The sequence below is a fragment of the Papaver somniferum genome, chromosome 1, assembly GCF_003573695.1.
Source record: "Papaver somniferum cultivar HN1 chromosome 1, ASM357369v1, whole genome shotgun sequence".
Classification (NCBI taxonomy): domain Eukaryota; kingdom Viridiplantae; phylum Streptophyta; class Magnoliopsida; order Ranunculales; family Papaveraceae; genus Papaver; species Papaver somniferum.
Window position 1 is genome coordinate 63,195,086 of NC_039358.1, and position 19,433 is coordinate 63,214,518.

The window sequence follows — 19,433 nt, forward strand, 5'->3', positions numbered from 1 at the left end:
CAGCAACGAAGCATCCTCTTCCTGGGTCTGATTTCATGGACCCAACATGCTTTTCTGCTGCGAACAAAGATCCAAAGTGGAGGAAACCTATGGAGGATCAGATCAATGCTCTTATTCAAAATGGTACATACTCGTTGGTTAAGTATGAGCCTGGCATGAATGTAGTTGGTTCGAAATGGGTATTCCGTGTTAAGCAAAACCTGGATGGGAGTATCGAGAGACGCAAAACACGTTTGGTTGCGAAAGGCTTCAATCAAAAGGCAGGTGTTGATTACGGTGAAACTTTCAGTCCTGTTGTCAAACCATGTACTATTCGACTTGTATTATCACTTGCTGTGATGAATCGTTGGCAGCTGAAACAATTGGATGTTGAGAATGCCTTTTTGCATGGCCATTTGGAAGAAGAAGTCTTCATGAAGCAACCGCCAGGATATGTAGACCAAAATTTTCCCAATCATGTTTGTAAGCTGCACAAGTCGCTTTACGGTCTTAAACAAGCTCCCCGTGCTTGGTTTTCGAAACTCACCAATCACTTGTTGCATCTTGGGTTTAAAGCCTCGATTGCTGACAGTTCCTTGTTTGTACTGCTGTCTGCATCTTACACTATATATGTCTTGGTGTATGTTGATGATATAATAGTCACGGGGTCAGATCCAACTATGATTACCAAGCTCATTGCAAATCTTGGTAAAGCCTTTGCTATAAAAGACATGGGTGATTTGTCTTTCTTTTTGGGAGTTGAGGTTCTCAGGCAAGGATCAGATATTTTTTTAACTCAGTGCAAATATGTAACTGATCTTCTTTGTCGAACCAAGATGGATGGCGTTAAACCAGTGACTACACCATTAGCCTCAAATGTCAAGATTCAGAAACTTGGCACAGAAAAGTTTGCAGATCCAACATTGTATCGCAGTGTTGTTGGTGCACTTCAATATTTACATCTGACGCGGCCAGACATTTCAGTGGAAGTTAATAAAGTTTTTCAATATATGCATGAGCCGTTTGTGGAGCATTGGGAGCTGGTGAAGAGGATCATTCGTTATCTGAAGCATACCGTCGACTATGGTTTACATCTGAAATCATATAGGGACTTCTCTTTACATGCTTATTCTGATGCGGACTGGGCAGGCAGTTTAGATGACCGCAGGTCTACAAGTGGATATTGTGTATTCTTTGGTGGTAATTTAATTTCTTGGAGTGCCAAAAAGCAGAAGACTGTCTCTAAGTCTAGCACGGAGGCTGAGTATAGGGGAGTTGCGATTGCTACTTCTGAGGTAATGTGGATTCAGTCGTTACTTAATGAGCTTGGTATTGCTACAACCACTCCAACGTTGTGGTGTGATAATCTTGGTGCGATGTATCTCACTGCAAACCCTGTTTTTCATGCACGTACTAAACACATAGAGATCGACTATCATTTTGTGCGGGAAAGAGTAGCTGACAAGAAGTTACAGGTGCGGTTCATATGTTCTAAAGACCAACTGGATGATATATTTACGAAGGGGCTCTATTCTCCAAGGTTTCACTACATTCGGAACAAGTTGCACATTCGTCAACTCAAGTACAACTTGAGGGGTGGTGTTAAGCATACAACAGAGAGTCTTCCTCAAGACTCTCTGCTCAGTTAGTCAGTCAGTCAGCACTAGTCTATAGGCTAGTTAGTCGTTCCTTTTGTTAGATATAAACTCGTTCTCAGAATCAGTAACAATATTTTGTTTTATCGAAAACTCTGTAACCTTATCTCTTTGTATAAATAAGAGTTCAATCTCCACAAGATTTCTGTGGAAGATATTCACCAAAAATAGTGTTCTAAGTCTCGGTTAGCTGAGTCAGCACCTGTGCACGCGTGGCTTAGATTATACATGTGTTTCATAACCTTCCCAAAATACCCCTCCTTCTTCGGTTGATTAAACCCAAATCCCATTACCCTGAAACCAGTTCTACCGTGAAATATTTCTGCAGGAAGTTATCTTTATCAATATTCTTGTCAATTCATCTGATATTTCAAAACAAATCAATTAATCTCACAATCAATTAATTTGCTGAGAGCTAGATCCACGAATACAATAACGAACCATCAACACCTCAATCGATCAGTTGTTCATCCTCCGTTAATGGCAGCTATATTGCCCTAATTTCTCAATTGAATATTCAAATCTCGTTATTTGCAGTTTATATCTCAATCCGTTGAAGTATTTTCATCAGATCCGCGAGTACTTGGACGTTTCCGAAACCAATTTATTAGTTTCTTCTCACCTTCATTATCAAATCTTTCTTTTCGTTTTGAATCATCTGTTGAGTAGAATTATTATGAAACAAATTCGTTGTTTACGTACATATCGATTATTATGATGATTATTTGGGTTACAATCGTCGTCAGATAGAGATAGGGAGCTAATTAAGAGATGTTTTACAGATAGTTGACTTGAGAAATTTTTTGGATTTGGAATTTATTTATAGATATTGGAATTATGGAATGTCTACGGATGCTTGTAATTAATTTTTTTTCTTTTTGCTGAAGTTGTAGGTTAGTAAGGAATCGGGAAGAAAAAGAACAGAGAAACCAGTGGAGAAGATGACTCTATTTGGACCGTACATTATATGATTATCTTGATTCTTGACCAAATCGTTAATTGAGCGGTCATTTTTTTTCCATCTAAATCTAGTCGTGAGATGTCTATGGATGCTTGGATAAATTGGGGGGTTTGGATATGGGATTAGACTAGGTTTTTTGGTTATTTCGTGGAATGAATTGAGTTACAGGCGCATGAAAGGAACAATTCAATCTCAACGGAAGATACGATGAAGAAGAAGCGTACCATATTCTATTTGAGGGCATTTTCGGTATACATATAACACGTGTACAATCTATGCCACGCGTGTGCAAGTGCTGACTCAGTTAACCGAGCAATGGATGGAAAAACTAACGAAAGGAGAAAATACTAATTTCAATCTATGTGGGGAGGAAACGCTTCTCAAGGAAGTGGACGTTGATATGTAAATTGTCATATTAACTAACTGCTGCTTGCATCAATATTAGTACCCAAATTAATGTAATACATCACAATCTGGCCTGCAATGCATTTAAACAAGGATATGATGTACACAATGCAAACCCTTACCAACATAATAATGGTACATATATCCTTCTAGAAAAAATACCGTACATTATGACATTTAAGCAAAGTTTATTTTTCTCTCTAATTACAAACTGCATATACAAATATACTCCCTCCGTCCCCTTTATGTAGACGGAGGTGATTTTCCTTGAATACTAAGAAAACATTTAGTTTTTATAAATCATTGATAAAAAGGTTATTAAAATACAATTGTTGACACCAATGTATCATAAATAACGACAAAAATGGAATTCATCACCTTGAAAATTAAAATTTATGTTCATCGAGATGGACAAAATAAGTCTTATAGTACGGTATATCTATGTTTACCGTAAACCGGCAGAAATCTTTCCCCTCACATCTTTGGATATAACGGCAACTCAGGACGTCTAACTTAACCTGTGACGAATTCTCTTCTTTCATCTTTTATAAAATGCGACCAAAGATGTTTAAATTTGTTGCTAACGCCAACCAGCCTAATAAGTATTTTTTTAAACAGTACTAAGCATTAGTGTGGAATGACTTTCCATATTACTTTGAGTTAGGCTGCTCAAGCATTTTCCTTTTCTCTTTGCCTTCAGCATTTTTTCTTCACTTTTCTAACTTTGATCCCCGTATTACTATTTTATATATACCTAATTAAGACTTTAAATGTGCCTTGTAGAACAAATACTAATATCCTAAATCTTGTTTACTTAATAACAATTGATTTGATGATCATTATTTTGTTTGGTGGGATGGATTTCATATTCTCCTAAGGATAATTTCCCAACCATCTTTTTCATTTTGCTAGATATAGAAAGGATTATATGCTTAGTTTCGAAATTGCAATTAGTTGGGAGTTGGGACTGAACTTTTCTTCTTGGTTAAATTAGTTTGAGTATAAACAATAAGATTACGTGTTTAATTAGTGATGATTAATGAACTACTTAAACTCATTTTTGTAAACCAACTATTCCCCTTTCCCATTATCTCGTTTGTTAAAATTATTAACTTAAACAGGAATATGTTCTTACCTTTTACTCACTTATTCCCATATCATTCCTCATTCGAAAAATAAAAACTAAATCATATCTAAAATGCTTGATTTTTTTTAATTGCATAATCTCATTCTTTTTCCTCATTAGCATGCATTAACCAACATTGCTAATAGGGGTACCAAATTAGGTGGGATGTACCAAAACTATAATAAAACAAAACAGATTTTCGTATAGGACAAAATAATTTTTGCTTTGGCTTGATACACCCCCACTAAACCTGGCATCCCATTAGCAGCCTTGACATTAACTGAGACACGTAATTTTGATTGTAACTATACATGCACTGAGCATCTAATGAGATTCTAAACCACAAACTGAAGGCATGGTGCCTTATGGGCCTATGACGAAGGTTCACCATCATCAGTACATTTCTTTTTTCTGACTGAAACCAGCTAGTACATGCATACATACACGAGACTATAGAGATGGAATGTGTAAGCTAAATAGGGTGTGTGAAAAATGTCAAGAAGTCCATTTGTATGTTTCAGACTTTCAGTTAATATACTGCAATCTTTGAAAAACATAATGTCTAATAAAGGGTATACTGGAATGCAGAGAAATGTCAAATCCCATCCATTTCCATTTTAAGAAACTTGTTAGAACTCTGTCAATAAAAACTTCATCACCCTAAAGATAATAGAAACAGACTACTGTATGTATGAAAATGTGCTACAAGACTACTGGAGTGAGAAAGAAAGAAAAGAAAATTCTTGCTGTAAACACCTTTCAAAATAAAGTGCATTCCTGCAGCAGTGAACAAATCAAAGAGATCGGTGGAAACTGCGCAGAAACTTGAGAAAAAATGTGTATTTAAGAGAGAGACAGAGTTAGCTAGCTAGTGAATGTCTAAGGAGTATTTTCTTGCTGTTCAAGACAAGATTAATGCAGAGTACTTATTGTCATTGTTTGCATGAAAGATTTGCAGAGGTTTGTCTAGTCTCTAGTCTAGAGAACCGTTACATGTCTCTCGAGCGAGTTATGTTCTGATCTGAAACAAAACATTTTAAACTAGAAAATCTCTCTCTTTTTTTACACACTATGTACAACCTAACACGAAACCTGTAAAAGAAATTTATTAGTTTTTTCAGTGAGTGTTTTGTTCAAAGTTTCAAACCCGGCAAAGAAACGGGTAAACTGGAAAAAAGGATACTTTGAAGTTCAAACCTTACCAGAAAATAAGTTTGGGGGCATTCAAAGTTAATTCAAACCCCCCACCAAAACAAAAACACATAAATAAAGATAGCAACACCCAAAAATTAAAGAAAAGGGAAATAAATACTTGACTATTATTAAGTATAAAGAAATGTATAAGAGAGTCAAAGGCACATGCACCATATGAATACTACTACTGCTGCTAGCTAGGGCATATATGTGTAGACTATAATCCAAAAAGAAAATTTTTAGGATGATGATGAGCACAAAAAATGATGATGATTATATATGGTTATGATGATGAGTTAAGGAATAGTATAATTTAGAAGAGAGAATGATCAAGATTTCAGAAAAATAGAAATTCTAAAGAAATCTGAATCGAAATTTGAACAATTAATAATAATCAATTTAATCCCCCTTGAAAACATTCTGTCATTTTCTCGTTATCTCTTAATTGTTCTTTCTTTCTCATCTAAAACTAGCTGCTGCTTATATAGTTCAATGATAGTAGTAATTAATTAAGTAGCTCCTACTGATATAACAACAATAATAACAAAAAAAAAAAAAAAACTACTACAGAATTCAGAATTACTACCGGCAATAACAATGCGGATACATAGATAGCTACAGAAAGATAGTAGTGATGGTGACGATTATCATGACCGGGTTATTGATAACGTTCACGAGTAAGTTTTTGTTGGTTTTGGTTAATAAGGGCTCATGACCAAAAGACGATGGAATTGTGGATTGACATACGGAGACTTTTTTTAATTAGGATCTTGGCGGAGGGAAGAAGTGCGTACCCGCCATGAATGCATTGAGGGGAGTTGGGTACAAAGAAGAATCAAGGAGTGAAGCACTTGCGGCAACAGTGACAGTTGTGGTATTGGCGGTAGTTGTAGAATCAGTTATGAGATTACGTTGTTGATACGTTGCTCCACTACCACCAGCACCACCTGATGAACTTTCGCCATGAACGTAATGGCTATCCGGACCTTGATCATAAAGAATGCCCTTGAATAAATGACCTCCAATGTTCACAGCTGTTTGATATGCGTATTGTTCATCTGTTTCTTCAATTCCACTAACCCTTACGCATCGAAATACGGCTGAGGAATTTAATTCTGCTGGAAAGTTTCCCACTTCTAACCCTAAAATAAACTCAAACAACAATACCACAAGATCATCATCATCAATACACAAATAATTAATTAAGATTTCTCAAGCAAATTACAGACATCCTTAGAGAAAGAGACTCTTTAACTTTGTTACATTACAGAAGCAAAGAAGATCACCACGAGAACAAATTAAGAAGAGAAAAGGAGGTCTTTATAGAGTACTAACAACTACTCACCCTAGATGGTTGTCATTTCAACTCAGACGAACAGTGATGAAGATTAGGTTGATATATAGTGTACTGCTACTTACTGATAAAAGTAGCTATAGTTTCTCTAGTTAAACTTCCATATCTTTTGAAGTCTTTCAACAATATCTCTATCAAGAATTCTCTGAACAATAAAGGCCACTGATGGAATTCTATGTTTTACCTAAAACCCTATATTCCATCAATCTATGAAAACAAAGACCTTGATGATGACCTAATTTGTATGTTAGTTAGTTACTAGTAGTATAGTAGTAGTAGCATGGTAGTAGTAGTAGAACTAGCAGTGCATAGATAATGCAAAAATGTTTTGTATAATGGAAATTAAGTAGCGATGAGAAGACTATATAGAGAGATAGCAGGAAACACTACAAGTACACTAGAAAAGAGAAAAGAGAAAGAACAAAAAAAGGAAGGGAAGACTATACCTGATGTATGATGAGTGGGTATTCGATGAGCAACAAGAGTAGAAGAATTGGGATTCTCTCTCAGTCTTTTAGGATTCTCTCTTTCTCTTGCTCTAGAATGATGATCTCCTCTGAGTTGTTGTTGCTGTTGTTCCTGAAGAGCTTGGAGTTGTTGTTGTCTTTCTCTCCTTCTTGAAGCAGGCACCCAAGTACTCTTAACATGAGTTTGGCATGGAAAGCCTCTACTTTTACAGCAAGTTCTACATCTCATATGAACACAATCTTTCTTAGCTTGATTACCACAATCTTGACAACTTTTAGTTCCGCCTTGATCTCCAACACTACTTTGTCTCATCATCATAGTTAAAGCTCTTGAGGAAGATTCATCTGAAGCGTTAGTACTCCTACTTGGACCTACTTCTAAATTAGCCGATGAAGAGTAAGCATTCTGTTGTTGTTGCAATTGATAATGTCTTTGGAGTTGTTGATGATGATGATGACTCTGCCATAACTCAAAACCTTTGTTGCCGCTGTTGTTGTTGTTATTGTTGTTGTAGGATGATGAGATTTCTTCGTTTCTGTACAAAAAAAGGGCGTCAGGATGAATTTCGTGAGATGGATTTTGATTGTTTCCCCCACCTAGTGAGAACCCCGCCATTGATTGCAGCAATTAGTTGAATTATTATTATACCTTGTTATTAATTGAGACAGAAAATCCATTAGCATAGAGAGATGAAGCTCAGTAATTTGGCCTTCTTTCTTTCACATAATAATCATCATCATCATTTCTAGTTGTAGTCATCAAGAAAATGATAATATGATGCTACCTCTTGTTTTGCTTTTATAAATTTTTCAGTAGATAAGATTTTCTTTTTTTCTTTGATGATTATTCTCTTCTTTTGGTTTTTTGTTGAGTTCTGATCTTTGCTGTTTGTGATGTGTTGATGAATAGAGAGAAAAGCAAATGGAAAACACTCTTTCTCTCTCTGTTTGTACTGAGATCTTTCTACTTTCAGCTCGTAATTGAATTCCTCTCTACTGTTCTGCTGTAAGCATTAAAGACACACAAGAATTACAGCTCTGCAACGCCGCCATTGGAACCTGAAACTCTGATTTCTGCAAACTCTTCACTCTCTTGTCTGCAATACCTCACCTCAATTAAAGACAAACAACCAACCAAAAATACAGAAAACAGAAACCCAACACCCAAAGTCTCTCTCAGTCTCAGCTGGTTCTCGGGTGAAGAAGTATACGAGTGAAAGCGTGTTCAAGTGTTAAAGATCACTTAAATGAGATGATGATAGTATTCTGAATCCTCCTCCTACTCTTCTTCCGGTAGGGATATATCAGATATATGAGATATAATCTTCTTACATGGGTGATCATCATTATAATCATCATCTTTGAGATTATATCTCTACATTTTAATCTTAACGGTCCCCCTACTATCCACGTGTCAGAGCACCAGCTTTTCCTTATTCGTCCTTGCACCGTAAAACACGCTACTTTTTTGTGACCTACTTTCATCAAGACCATGGACATTTTTCTGATCAACAATCTTAATTACACACGCGTTAATGACTTCATTAATAGGACTTCCTCTTTTCCTCTTTCCTTTTACTTTGCTCTCTCCCGGTTAGTTTCTAGCTAGTTTTTACTTCCTTTTTACTGTATAAATTTCTTTTTCGATTTCCGTCGGTAGAAATTAGAAACTAAATACGGTATTAGATGGGGATTATTTTAGAAGATACCACTGGTGATTGTTATGCTGATCATGTCTTCGTTTGTTTGAGTATTATTCTTGCGTAAGAAATATCTGCAGTCCAAGAAACACATACCATGCTTTCGAAACAGTATTTTTACTGCTTTATAAGAGTTGATTTTGGTCTTTGCTTTTTTCTTTTCTTTATATAAATGACAATACATCATCAATATGAAATCTTATTTACAGTATACAAATAGTACCAAAGAAATGTGTATGTACTGTTGAGCCTGTATCCAAGTTCAAAGGCAACAAATACTTAGACCATATTGCAATGTATACTTAGACTTCCATTGCCCGTGCCCATCAGAGTTGCTTTGTCCTCCTGCTTTGCTGCATGAAATGTAACATAAATTCTAAAATAAGTTAGCCTATATGCTGGTAACACCAGAAATGGATACAATTATGTTCAAAATAAATTAATGTGAAGAATCACGTGATGATATGCCTCATACTGCTTTCATGAATAATGCTAGAGCTAGCTAGTAGAATTTCCTGTTCATTCGACAAAGTAACCATTTGTATTATTGTCCAAGACCTGTCTTTATCTTTTATTGCTTGAGACAACTTAGCTTGGTGAAACAAAAAAATCACGAAATTAAACACGAACACATCTCCTACAATGTACATTTGTAGGCTCAATGTTTTGACGAGGATTTCTTTGTTTGATACTTCCCATCATTGAAGCTGTATTTTGTGAATAAGATCTTATGAAACATATATTCGACATAGATGTAATTGGGGGTTATTTATCCTTTCGTACATAAGTTTTGACTAATATTTTATTTCGATACCAAAATAGAGAGATGAATTAGTATTTTGATATTAAGTTCTTCGAAAATTATAAATTATTACCTGGACCTACCTTCTTTTATCAAAATTTCGCATTTCTACTTCACATATTTGTTTTCTAGTTATTCGATATTATTTAACAATTACACAACTTATAAAGAAAAATATAAGTAAATAAGTAAATGGTTAACCAATTAATAAAAAACATATACACAAAGAAAATGGTGACACTAAAGTTTTGACAATAAGCAATTAGTCCAAGTAACAATCAGGGGTGAAGCTAGAAATTCTATTAAGGGGAAGTAAAATATTATTAAGGGGAGTAGGATAGTAAAATAGGCATGTAAGCTCAAAATCTGTGCAAATTTAGGCTTTGGAGTCAGTTTGGCAGGGTGTGCAACTGCACACCCTTGCTTTTAACTACCTCCGCCGCTGGTACCAGTTATATCTTTGAACAACTATGTGGTTCTGGTCAAAACCTAGACGTCGAAATATTAAATAACCCCCTCAAATTATTATTATTGTCGCCTTTGCTGGAAACCTATATCGGCCGGCCATTTTCCGTTATCCAACTTGAAGACGAGTGTCTAAGAGTAAGATATATATCCTTCAAAATCCCAGATTGTTTAAGTAAAGGATGCTTGTTCTAACAGGTAACATGGACACGTATATGCAATATACAGGTCGAGCAAAAAAGAACAAGGCAAGTTCTTCACTTTTACGGTGTCTTCAATGGTAACTCGGTGTGCATCCTATGTGCAATCATTTTTTTATGGATGTGAGATGAAATTTTCTTAATTTATGGTAGGGGAAAAAACTAAAAAAGTTATCTCCAACCATAAAATTTTAAAAACATCTTAAACCATTGATTTAAAACTTACCTCTCGTATGTCAGCAAACAGGAGCCAAAAGATCGATTATTAAAAGTATTTTGGGATTATTCTAGAGATAATCCTATATGAGGCTCAATGGTAAATATTTTCTGACGAGTAAAAATAAAAAAAAATTATCTTTGAGGAAATCCTATTTATTATGTAGATAAAAGATCTAGGTTTGTCTCTGATAGAAAATCAAAATCAAATCAAAACAAAAATTACAAACGGGAGTCAGAAAATTGGGAGCTTGTATTGAGTATAGGCTCGGAGGAACCAGTTCCCGTATTTTTTTTTATTTAATCTTCTATTTGTATTCCATTTTTTAACTAACCACAATGGATTTCCTTTGAACAATCCAAATATTCAGTATTTGGCTCCTTAATATGAAAATAAAATGTCAGATATTTGCAAAAGTCTAAAAATATTACTCCCTCCGTTCTATTTTAGATGAAGGGGAAGGGTTTTTTTCAAACCCCAAATTACGTGAAGGTTTTCATATTTCTCCCCAAACCTTTCTGATTTGTCCATGCTTTGGAATCATATATAAACACAAAATAAAATTAAGCTCAATTTCCCAAATGAAATTTTTAAATAATCCACTAGATTCCAAATCCACACTAAAATCTAGGAATTAAAAACTAAAAATTTAAATATTTTTAAATATCTTAATATGTGAGAAAACACCTTCCCTTTATCTAAAATAGGATGGAGGAAGTAATAAAATCTTTTCATACGTGATTCCAAAAAAAATTGTTATAGGGAAAGCTAAATCATTTAAGGGAAAAGCTGACTATGGTCAAATGATATTGATTATGGGTCAATATGGGTGGAACTAAAAATTCCTAAAACCCCTCCAATCACCCCGTTACCTTCCCGTTAAATCTTGAGAGTATTGATCTTAGATTATGGGGTTTATTATTTTTCTTTTCCAATCAAATAGGATTCACCCATCTCCTCCATATAAAATCAAAAATCAAAATACCATTGCAAAATGAATGATGACAATCCAATCAAGTTATAACTTAGAATCACTATTTGATTCTAATCTTCTTAACTAATCACCAATCTTCTTAACTAATCTCTAATGAACCAATGAAAACCTTATCTCCTAGGCAACATATAGAAGTGGCAGTCTCTTGAAAAGTGGAAAATCTCTGGCTAGTTTTTTTTGGATTTTTGCACCATGATTAATCATAATCCCCATAACACAAAAATAACTACCAATAGTTTTTTTTTGATTGATGACATCATTAATTATCATATCACTCTATCTTCATGGTTATAAAATCACCAAAGCTTCACTAAATTAGTTGTTGTGTGTCGCAAATAAATCGGAAAATGGGTCATTTATCCAAGTATTTTTAAAACATGATTCTAATAGACGGGTAAAAATTATTACGGGTGAAATTGAGACAAAAAAATAGCAATGATGAAACTGGATTCATCCTGGCTTAAACTTAAAAAATAGCGAGAATGAAACTGGATTGTGTGTACATATTTCATCATCAAACACGTGTATATATGAACATACGTGGAGAGCATGCGGACAAAGTCATCAAAGCATGATGACATGTGCCCACAACCAAGATGCCCATCCCGCCGACGTTGGATCTTTGCCCGAACAAATCTAAGGGCAGAAGTTAAAGGATGTTCCGGTAACACGCTGTATTGCGGAGCACCAAATAACTCCCAAAGAGTTACTTTATCTCATCCCCAAAAGAAGCCAAGATCAACGATGGAGAGAAGATGTACTGACATGGACGCGACAGAGGCAGAGAACACTTGCCTGACACGAGCAGGCGCCTCAACTACCCGCATTAAACACTCTGAGAAGCATTCGTGTCGATCAACCCGTGGAACGAACGAGGATGACTCTGCGTGATGAAGTTACGAACGAATACCCCTGCGTGATGGACACAAAACACAAGAAGATAAGGTTCCAACGGCCTTCAGAGATGGGTCCCACACTCTAACCCTATAAATACCCCCTCTCCACCAAGAGTAAAGGGGGGGAAAAACTGGGGAAGGAGAGAGAGAAAAGATTGTAAGTGTAAGTTAGTCCTTTACAATAGATAGACCTATGTAAACTACAAATTCACTCGACTATCTTTGTAACCATCAAGTCATAGTGAAACAACAACCCCGTGGATGTAGGCCTTAGTGCTGAACCACGTAAATCCCGGTCTCATTTACACTTCAGCACTTTATTTTTGTCTAACGCTTCATGAGTTTTACTTTTATGCTTCGTTTTCTTTATCTCCCCTTGCGTAAACGCCACTCGCAGTATTCTTAGATGAGGCTATGATAAACCCGAAGGTTTTGAGCCAAGGAATCAATGCCATTGTATTATCAGCACGAGTTGGTACCTAGAGTTTGAATATTGTTTGTGAACATATAGATGCCTACGTGATTTACGTGTTCACATGGATGCATCCTGATGTAAACTAAAAATAAGAAAAAGTATTTGAAAATGGATATGATGAAACTGTATCCTTAACATTTTTGTCCATTTAAACAGTATCAAAACCTAGATGTCTTTTTCACCCAGAAATTATTGATTTTGGTCTTTTTAGCCAATTTTGTGCAAATAAATCTCGTTGTGCGGCATAAAAAATATCTCGAAGATATAATTGCAGAAACAAAAAAGAATCAATAACCTACCATTATAAGTTCCATCATAACTGTGAGAACAAAGGTATTTTTGTTAGGATATTATACATTAGCGGTGGTATTGGGTAATGACTGTGGTGAATGAAAAAAATCCAAAACAAAGCACCCATCGGTCATCCCCTTTCTATTTCACCTCCATTTGAATACAAGTCCAATCTCTTGGACCAAAAGTCAGCTTTCGTCTTAAATGATTTAGCTTTTCCTATAACAAAAATCATTTTAAAGTATTTTTTTGAAAAACCTTTCTGATTATATTAACAATAAGTAATAAAACCCCGAAAAACCAGCTATATATATATTTTTTTTAAATTTCTTTACAAAATTGAGGTGAAATAGCTTTTTTCATGGAAAAATATTCTAAACATTTAGCTCTTCTTTAGCTAATATAGATGGCCAATCTCTTTTTTCTTCAAAATGTTGAACCCTGATTGATTATCGTCAATCTTCAAATTAATGTATTAATAGCTGAACTTTAGTATGGGGGTTGAGACTCTCTTTCAAAACGAAAGAGTTGATCAAATTTGATCAAATCAGGTCATACTATGGGTAGAGGGTAACCCCCTTTCACCTCAAACTCAATCAGCTTCTCTTTCAATCGAAAGAGTACATGAAAGTCTTCCCTACATGGCTAACAATTTGCCGTTTGTAATAAATATAAGAAATACGGCAATTGGTTTACCTTAAATAAGTAGAATGAAAATCAAAGGGGAATCGTCCACCGTTTAAGTTGTTATTCTCTTGACACGGATTTTAATTCCCGTATGTGTATATGCTAAAAAGACGGAAGTTGCATGTTTGGGCTTTTCCCAGATGATATATGCATGTCTGGATCCTTTTCATAAAAGAAAAAAGCGGGGAACAGTTTCCCTTATGTTTAGTTGTTTTGTAAAACTGGTAGTCGTCTTCCTGTCTCCCATGGGTGATTTTTCACTCGTTCAGACCAAGACTCCTCCATTTCGGAAGGGATAGACTCATTTAAAGTCTATCTCATAGCCCTTACTTTTATATAGCACCATTCTGGATTATCTCACGCATACCATCCAATGAGCACAAAAGAGAGTTGCTATGGTGGCGGGTGGCCATCTCTTATATGCAAGAACAAAAGCAAGGGGATTAGTGATGATTTAAGATTAACTCCAACGAGAATAATAACTAAGGCCACCACGAATTTAAAATTACATGTCCAAATCAAACCATAAAACATCCCACACACATGATAAAAGAACTCTAATCTAATCTAATCTAATCCTACCATCTACTATATACTCTAGAGAGGGAGTGATAGCGAGAGTGATAGAGGGGACAGATACTGCTAGTTGAAAGATAGAGAACGAATTTTCTCGACTTCCCCAAAATTCTTGTGTGTATTTCAGTAAGCAAGCACTGTACCCACTATACAACCTTCTTCTCCTCGTATTCTCTTTTTAAGATTTTTCTTCCATTTTTTTAATCATAGTTTATTTTATTTTTTTACAATAAATTAATAACCAGACGGCACGGCCTGAATTTCCGCCGTATACGGACTCTGAATGAATGAATGAATGAATGAATGACTGAAAGAGAGAGAAGAAGTCTACGACCCCCTGTAAAAGACTCCAAGAGACTGAACTCGTAAAGTGTGCCAACCTTCTTCTCCTCCACAAACTTCAAATGTTAATTTAATTACTGTTGTCTAATTACTAATTTAATAGTGATTAGTGTTCTAAATTCAACTCAATCATAATAACCATTTTATATTAGCAATGTGGATTAGGGTTCTTTGAATAAAAGATTATTGTTAGGGGCCCGAGGCAGAGAGTACTAATTGATCCACACCACTCCCTACGTACACGTGAAGAACAAAAAAGTGAAATCACAGCCTTTATCCAGTGTAAGAAGAAAATAATGTCTTGGCTAAAGAAACACATTTTTGTTTTATAATCTTCACTGTCTTAGAAAGGAAAGAAGAAAATGAACTGATATGTATAGAACATAGATTCGATGTAAATATTATTAAGGGTTTTTGGACATATTAATTATTGTTTACTAAGAAAACCGGAACGGACACTAGATGTTGCTGGTTGATGGCCTTGAGAGGGCACTTTCTAAGTGCCTTGGTTAGCTAGTTTTATTTTTTATGAGATAGCCCCACTAATATTGGAAAGAAATAATAACATAGCAAGGCATGTGAGCATTCGGCATTGCTTTTTCAAATCTTTTAAAATGAAACACCCTTGCCAACCTATTCTCTAGTCTACTCTGCCGGTTTAGTAAGTAAAAACACTCTTTTAATATAGCATTTGACTCGTACTTAAGACCTCATTTGCATAAGGTTTACAAATCACTTCTGCATGAATGCACTAAATTGCCTTACTTTGCATGCTATTGCGGTTCAAAAAGAAAAAAATTGCATATCTTCATTTTCTCGTAACTCCTGCAATACTCCGAAACAATTTGTTGAACAGTGTAACAGTTCATTGGGGAGGGTGTTAAAATTATATAGTTCAGTAGAACTTGTTATATTCACTCAAGGACCCTGGAAGCACGCAGTGGTATATGGGAATGGAGTTGTGTGTGTAGGTACACATTTCATCTTCCGCCACGTGTCCACAAAGACACACGTGGAGGACATGCGGCTGAGAACATCAAGATATGATATCACACGTGGACAGCCAAGAGACGCGCCTTATCAAGATAGTGTCGCCACCCACCAGATCCAACGGTAGGGGATCGAGGAAGACGGAAACACTAGAACACTGCGAAGCACTGAAGGATAACCCGAGATTCACTTTATCCTATCCTCAGAAAGATCTAAGATCTACGGCTGGGGATAGTCAGACTGACGCAGACAAGACAGGGGCAGAGGACAACTGTCTACCGCGGACAGACATCTCAACTACCCGCATTAAATACCCTCAAAACAGCATACGTGTCAGTCAACCTGTGGAGGAAGCGCAGATATCACTGAATATTCAAACGGTACACGCAGAGAAGACCAAGAACACGAAGACCTCTATGTAAGCGGCACAAGACACAAGAGGATAAGGTCATAACGGGCTTCAGAAGTGAACCCCATGTAACCACCCTATAAATACCCTCTCTCCCAAGTGAAGAGGGGGGGGGGGGGGGGGGGGGGGGGGAAGGGGAGGGGGAAAAACATTGAGAAGAGAAGAGGAGAGAGATAGAGAAATAGAGAAAGTGTAAGTGAGGTTCCTCCTGCTAAGCAGGCTTATATTAATCTCAAAGTCATTTGACTATTTCGGTAATCCCCACCATATAATGAAAAACCCAATCTCGGAGACAGGAATCTGAGTGAGAATCATATAAGTTAATTCTTTCGTCTATGTTCGTACATCCATACTTTATATATTCAATTCATTACTTATAGCATATCATGTTCGTACATTTTATACTTCGTCCATTTTATCTTATTGTATGAGCTAAGGACAATGATTGTAATTGATGAGACGAGGAAGAGTATTAGAACTCTGAGTCAAGGATTCGACATAACCAATCCGTTCCCTTCAGGCGCAACCTATTTATTATATTGTCATGAGTCTGCGCGTCATTCCGCTCAGATGATGGCCGAACTAGCAGAATTAAGGAAGAACCAGAAGGCATACGCAGATGCTGTGGCGATATTAGCACAAGAAAACCAAACACTCAAGGAAATAATCATTCACAGCGCAGAGGTAGAAAACCAACACGACGAAGCTAACTCCAAGGCTGTAGCACCCAATCAAGATAGAAGAATGGTGATCGCAAACAACCCGATTCCATTGAACCGAAGAGGAGCAAGGAGCAGACAAAGATCATACCCTGAGTACAATCCCGAGAACTCGGACTACTACGACGGTACCACCCTCCTAAGAGCAAAATCTACCATTCGTGAAGAGCACCAGATCGCAATGGAAAATCTGCGTGCTGAAATGCTGGCAGAAATCAAGGAGCTAAAAACTAGGCAGGGAGGCAGAAGACTAGAGCAAGTGATGAAGGAAGCAAACACTACCCCGCTGACGCCACACTTGGCCAGGGCTTCCATACCGCAGGAATGTTCGGTTCCTGCTTTCGATTGCTATGACGGGTCAGCTGATCCTGCGGCTCATCTTCGATATTATAATCGAATGATGTCCCGTTGGGATAATGAAGACTCCATACTGTGCAGATACTTCCCATCAAGTCTAAAAGGGTCCGCGTTATCATGGTTCGATAACCTGCCGTCAAACTCCATCGATTCCTACGACCAACTCACAGAAAAATTTCTAGGAACATACATGTACAACAAGGTTGTTAATACCGGCATGGACAAGCTATTCTCACTGGAGATGAATTACAAAGAGACCATCAGAGAATATACTGATAGATGGCACAAGATTTGCCAAGCTATTGGCAACGTAGATCCTGTGGTTAGTATCAACTGCTACAAATGGGGGATGGACAGGATGAGTCCTTTGTTTGTGGAGATCCACGAGACCATCCCTACCACCGAAGGAGATCTCCGGATAATCATAGAAAAGCACGCAAGGTTAGAAGAAATTCAGCGTGAAAATCCCAGAGCTCATACTCAACGTCCCACACGCACAAATTCGGTGGATCAAGCCAGCGGGTCCAAAAGAGGAATCATAGAAGAGCATCCCAACGCAGAAAGGAAAGAACGAAGGGATGATAGACGAAGAGATGATCGAAAATTTGAAGATCAAGTCTATACCAAGCTGAATACCAGTTATTCGCGCATCCTGAGAGAGATCAAAGGGAGGGAGAACTTCGATTGGCCATGGTCCAAGGGAAAGCAACCTCCTAGATCAGAAAAATCCAAGGAATACTGTGAATACCACTGTTTCAACGGTCGTCAAACAGAAAAGTGCAAAAATCTCAAGATAATGATTCAAAAACTAATCGACGCAGGAGACCTAAAGCAATATATACGGAAGATTGATAACGAAGATAGAACCAAGAGAGGCAAGCAGGTTCAATTACCAGAAGGCAACCGCACCCTCAACACAATTTCATGTTCAGAGATTCAAGGACCATCCCTAACCGCCCAGATTGGGAAGAGATTAAGAAAACAATTCGAAGATTATTGTGAGCTTTATAAGATCGATAGGAAAGAGGTAAACGAGCACGAACAATGGATGGACGCGCCCATGACCTTCGACGCAGACGATATGGAAGAAGACATGGAAGACCATAATGATCCTCTAGTCTTCACACTCTCAATAGCAGGGTGCAATGTCAAGAAAATTCTCATCGATAGAGGAAGCTCAGTCAACGTCCTGTTCTATGACACGTTCAAACGTATGGAACTCAACGACGAGCAACTGCTGTCATCTTACTACACAATCTACGGATTCAACGTCGCAGCTACAAAGCCCCTAGGGGACATTGTCTTACAAGTAGACGCAGGGCCCATGAAAGTGGACACTCGATTCAGCGCCGTAGATGCACCTTCACCTTACAACGCCATCATCGGAAGAAGATGGGTTCACAAGCTCAAAGGAGTAGCGGCAACTTACCATCAATATCTCAGATTCCCAACACCCCAGGGAGTCATGGAAATTAAAGGAGACCAAGTAACTGCGCGGGAATGTCAGACCTCACAGAATCAGATCAATAACGAGCGGGAAGAAAACCACCAGTCCCGAAGAGCCAAAAATAAGGAAATAACCATAGATACATATCTGGAAGAAATCTCCGGAAAAAACCTTCTGAACGTGAGCACCACTGGCAGCGCAGAAGCCAACACCTCCGCGACAAAAGAAAACGGAGAGCACACCAAATAGCAATCAAAGAATGTTCCTCTCTTGGGGGAACCAAAACCCACGTTTACGCCTGTCGAAGCAGCTAAAGAAATCAACATAGGTACTGAGGGAAATCCGAAGATTATCAGAATAGGCACCTTGATGGATGAAGAAAGAGAAGCCGCGCTAATCAAACTTCTAAAGGAATACGCGGACATCTTTGCTTGGAAATTAGGGGACATGCCGGGAATTGACCCAAAGTTAGTTCATCACGAACTTCGAATAAAACCAGATACCCCCCCTTTTAGGCAAAGGTGCGCAAAGTAGCTCCAGAATACCATCGAGCAGTTGAAGTGGAACTCCGCAAACTACTGGACGCAGGATTCATCAAAGAAGTTAAGTACCCAACATGGATCTCTAACATGGTCATCGTACCGAAGAAAAATGGCGGAGTAAGGATATGCATCGACTTCACCAACCTCAATAAGGATTGCCCTAAAGATAGCTATCCACTGCCA

The 19,433-nt window shown here is 37.2% G+C and overlaps 1 protein-coding gene across 2 annotated transcripts; it reads right to left on the bottom strand.

Annotated features, from left to right (window-relative positions):
- Window positions 1-5,734: 5,734 nt before the first annotated feature.
- Window positions 5,735-8,422, bottom strand: LOC113329745 (protein SHI RELATED SEQUENCE 1-like). Of its 2 annotated transcripts, XM_026576592.1 has the most exons (3): window positions 7,791-8,422; window positions 7,121-7,677; window positions 5,735-6,462 (listed from the first exon to the last, which is right to left on the bottom strand). In XM_026576592.1, exons 1-3 carry the CDS (start codon window positions 7,823-7,825, stop codon window positions 6,083-6,085), a joined length of 972 nt encoding a protein of 323 aa, XP_026432377.1. In that variant the 5' UTR covers window positions 7,826-8,422; the 3' UTR covers window positions 5,735-6,082. The 2 variants fall into 2 exon arrangements, with proteins under 2 accessions (XP_026432377.1, XP_026432370.1); XM_026576585.1 differs by having other exon boundaries at window positions 7,121-8,422.
- Window positions 8,423-19,433: the final 11,011 nt, after the last annotated feature.

Excerpts from the sequence above, each read along its gene's own strand:
- LOC113329745 (XM_026576585.1), bottom strand. The coding sequence starts at position 7,757 with ATGGCGGGGTTCTCACTAGGTGGGGGAAACAATCAAAATCCATCTCAC. Across the intron at positions 6,463-7,120 it reads ACCCACTCATCATACATCAG|GGTTAGAAGTGGGAAACTTT; the intron begins GTATAGTCTTCC and ends AGTTTATTTTAG.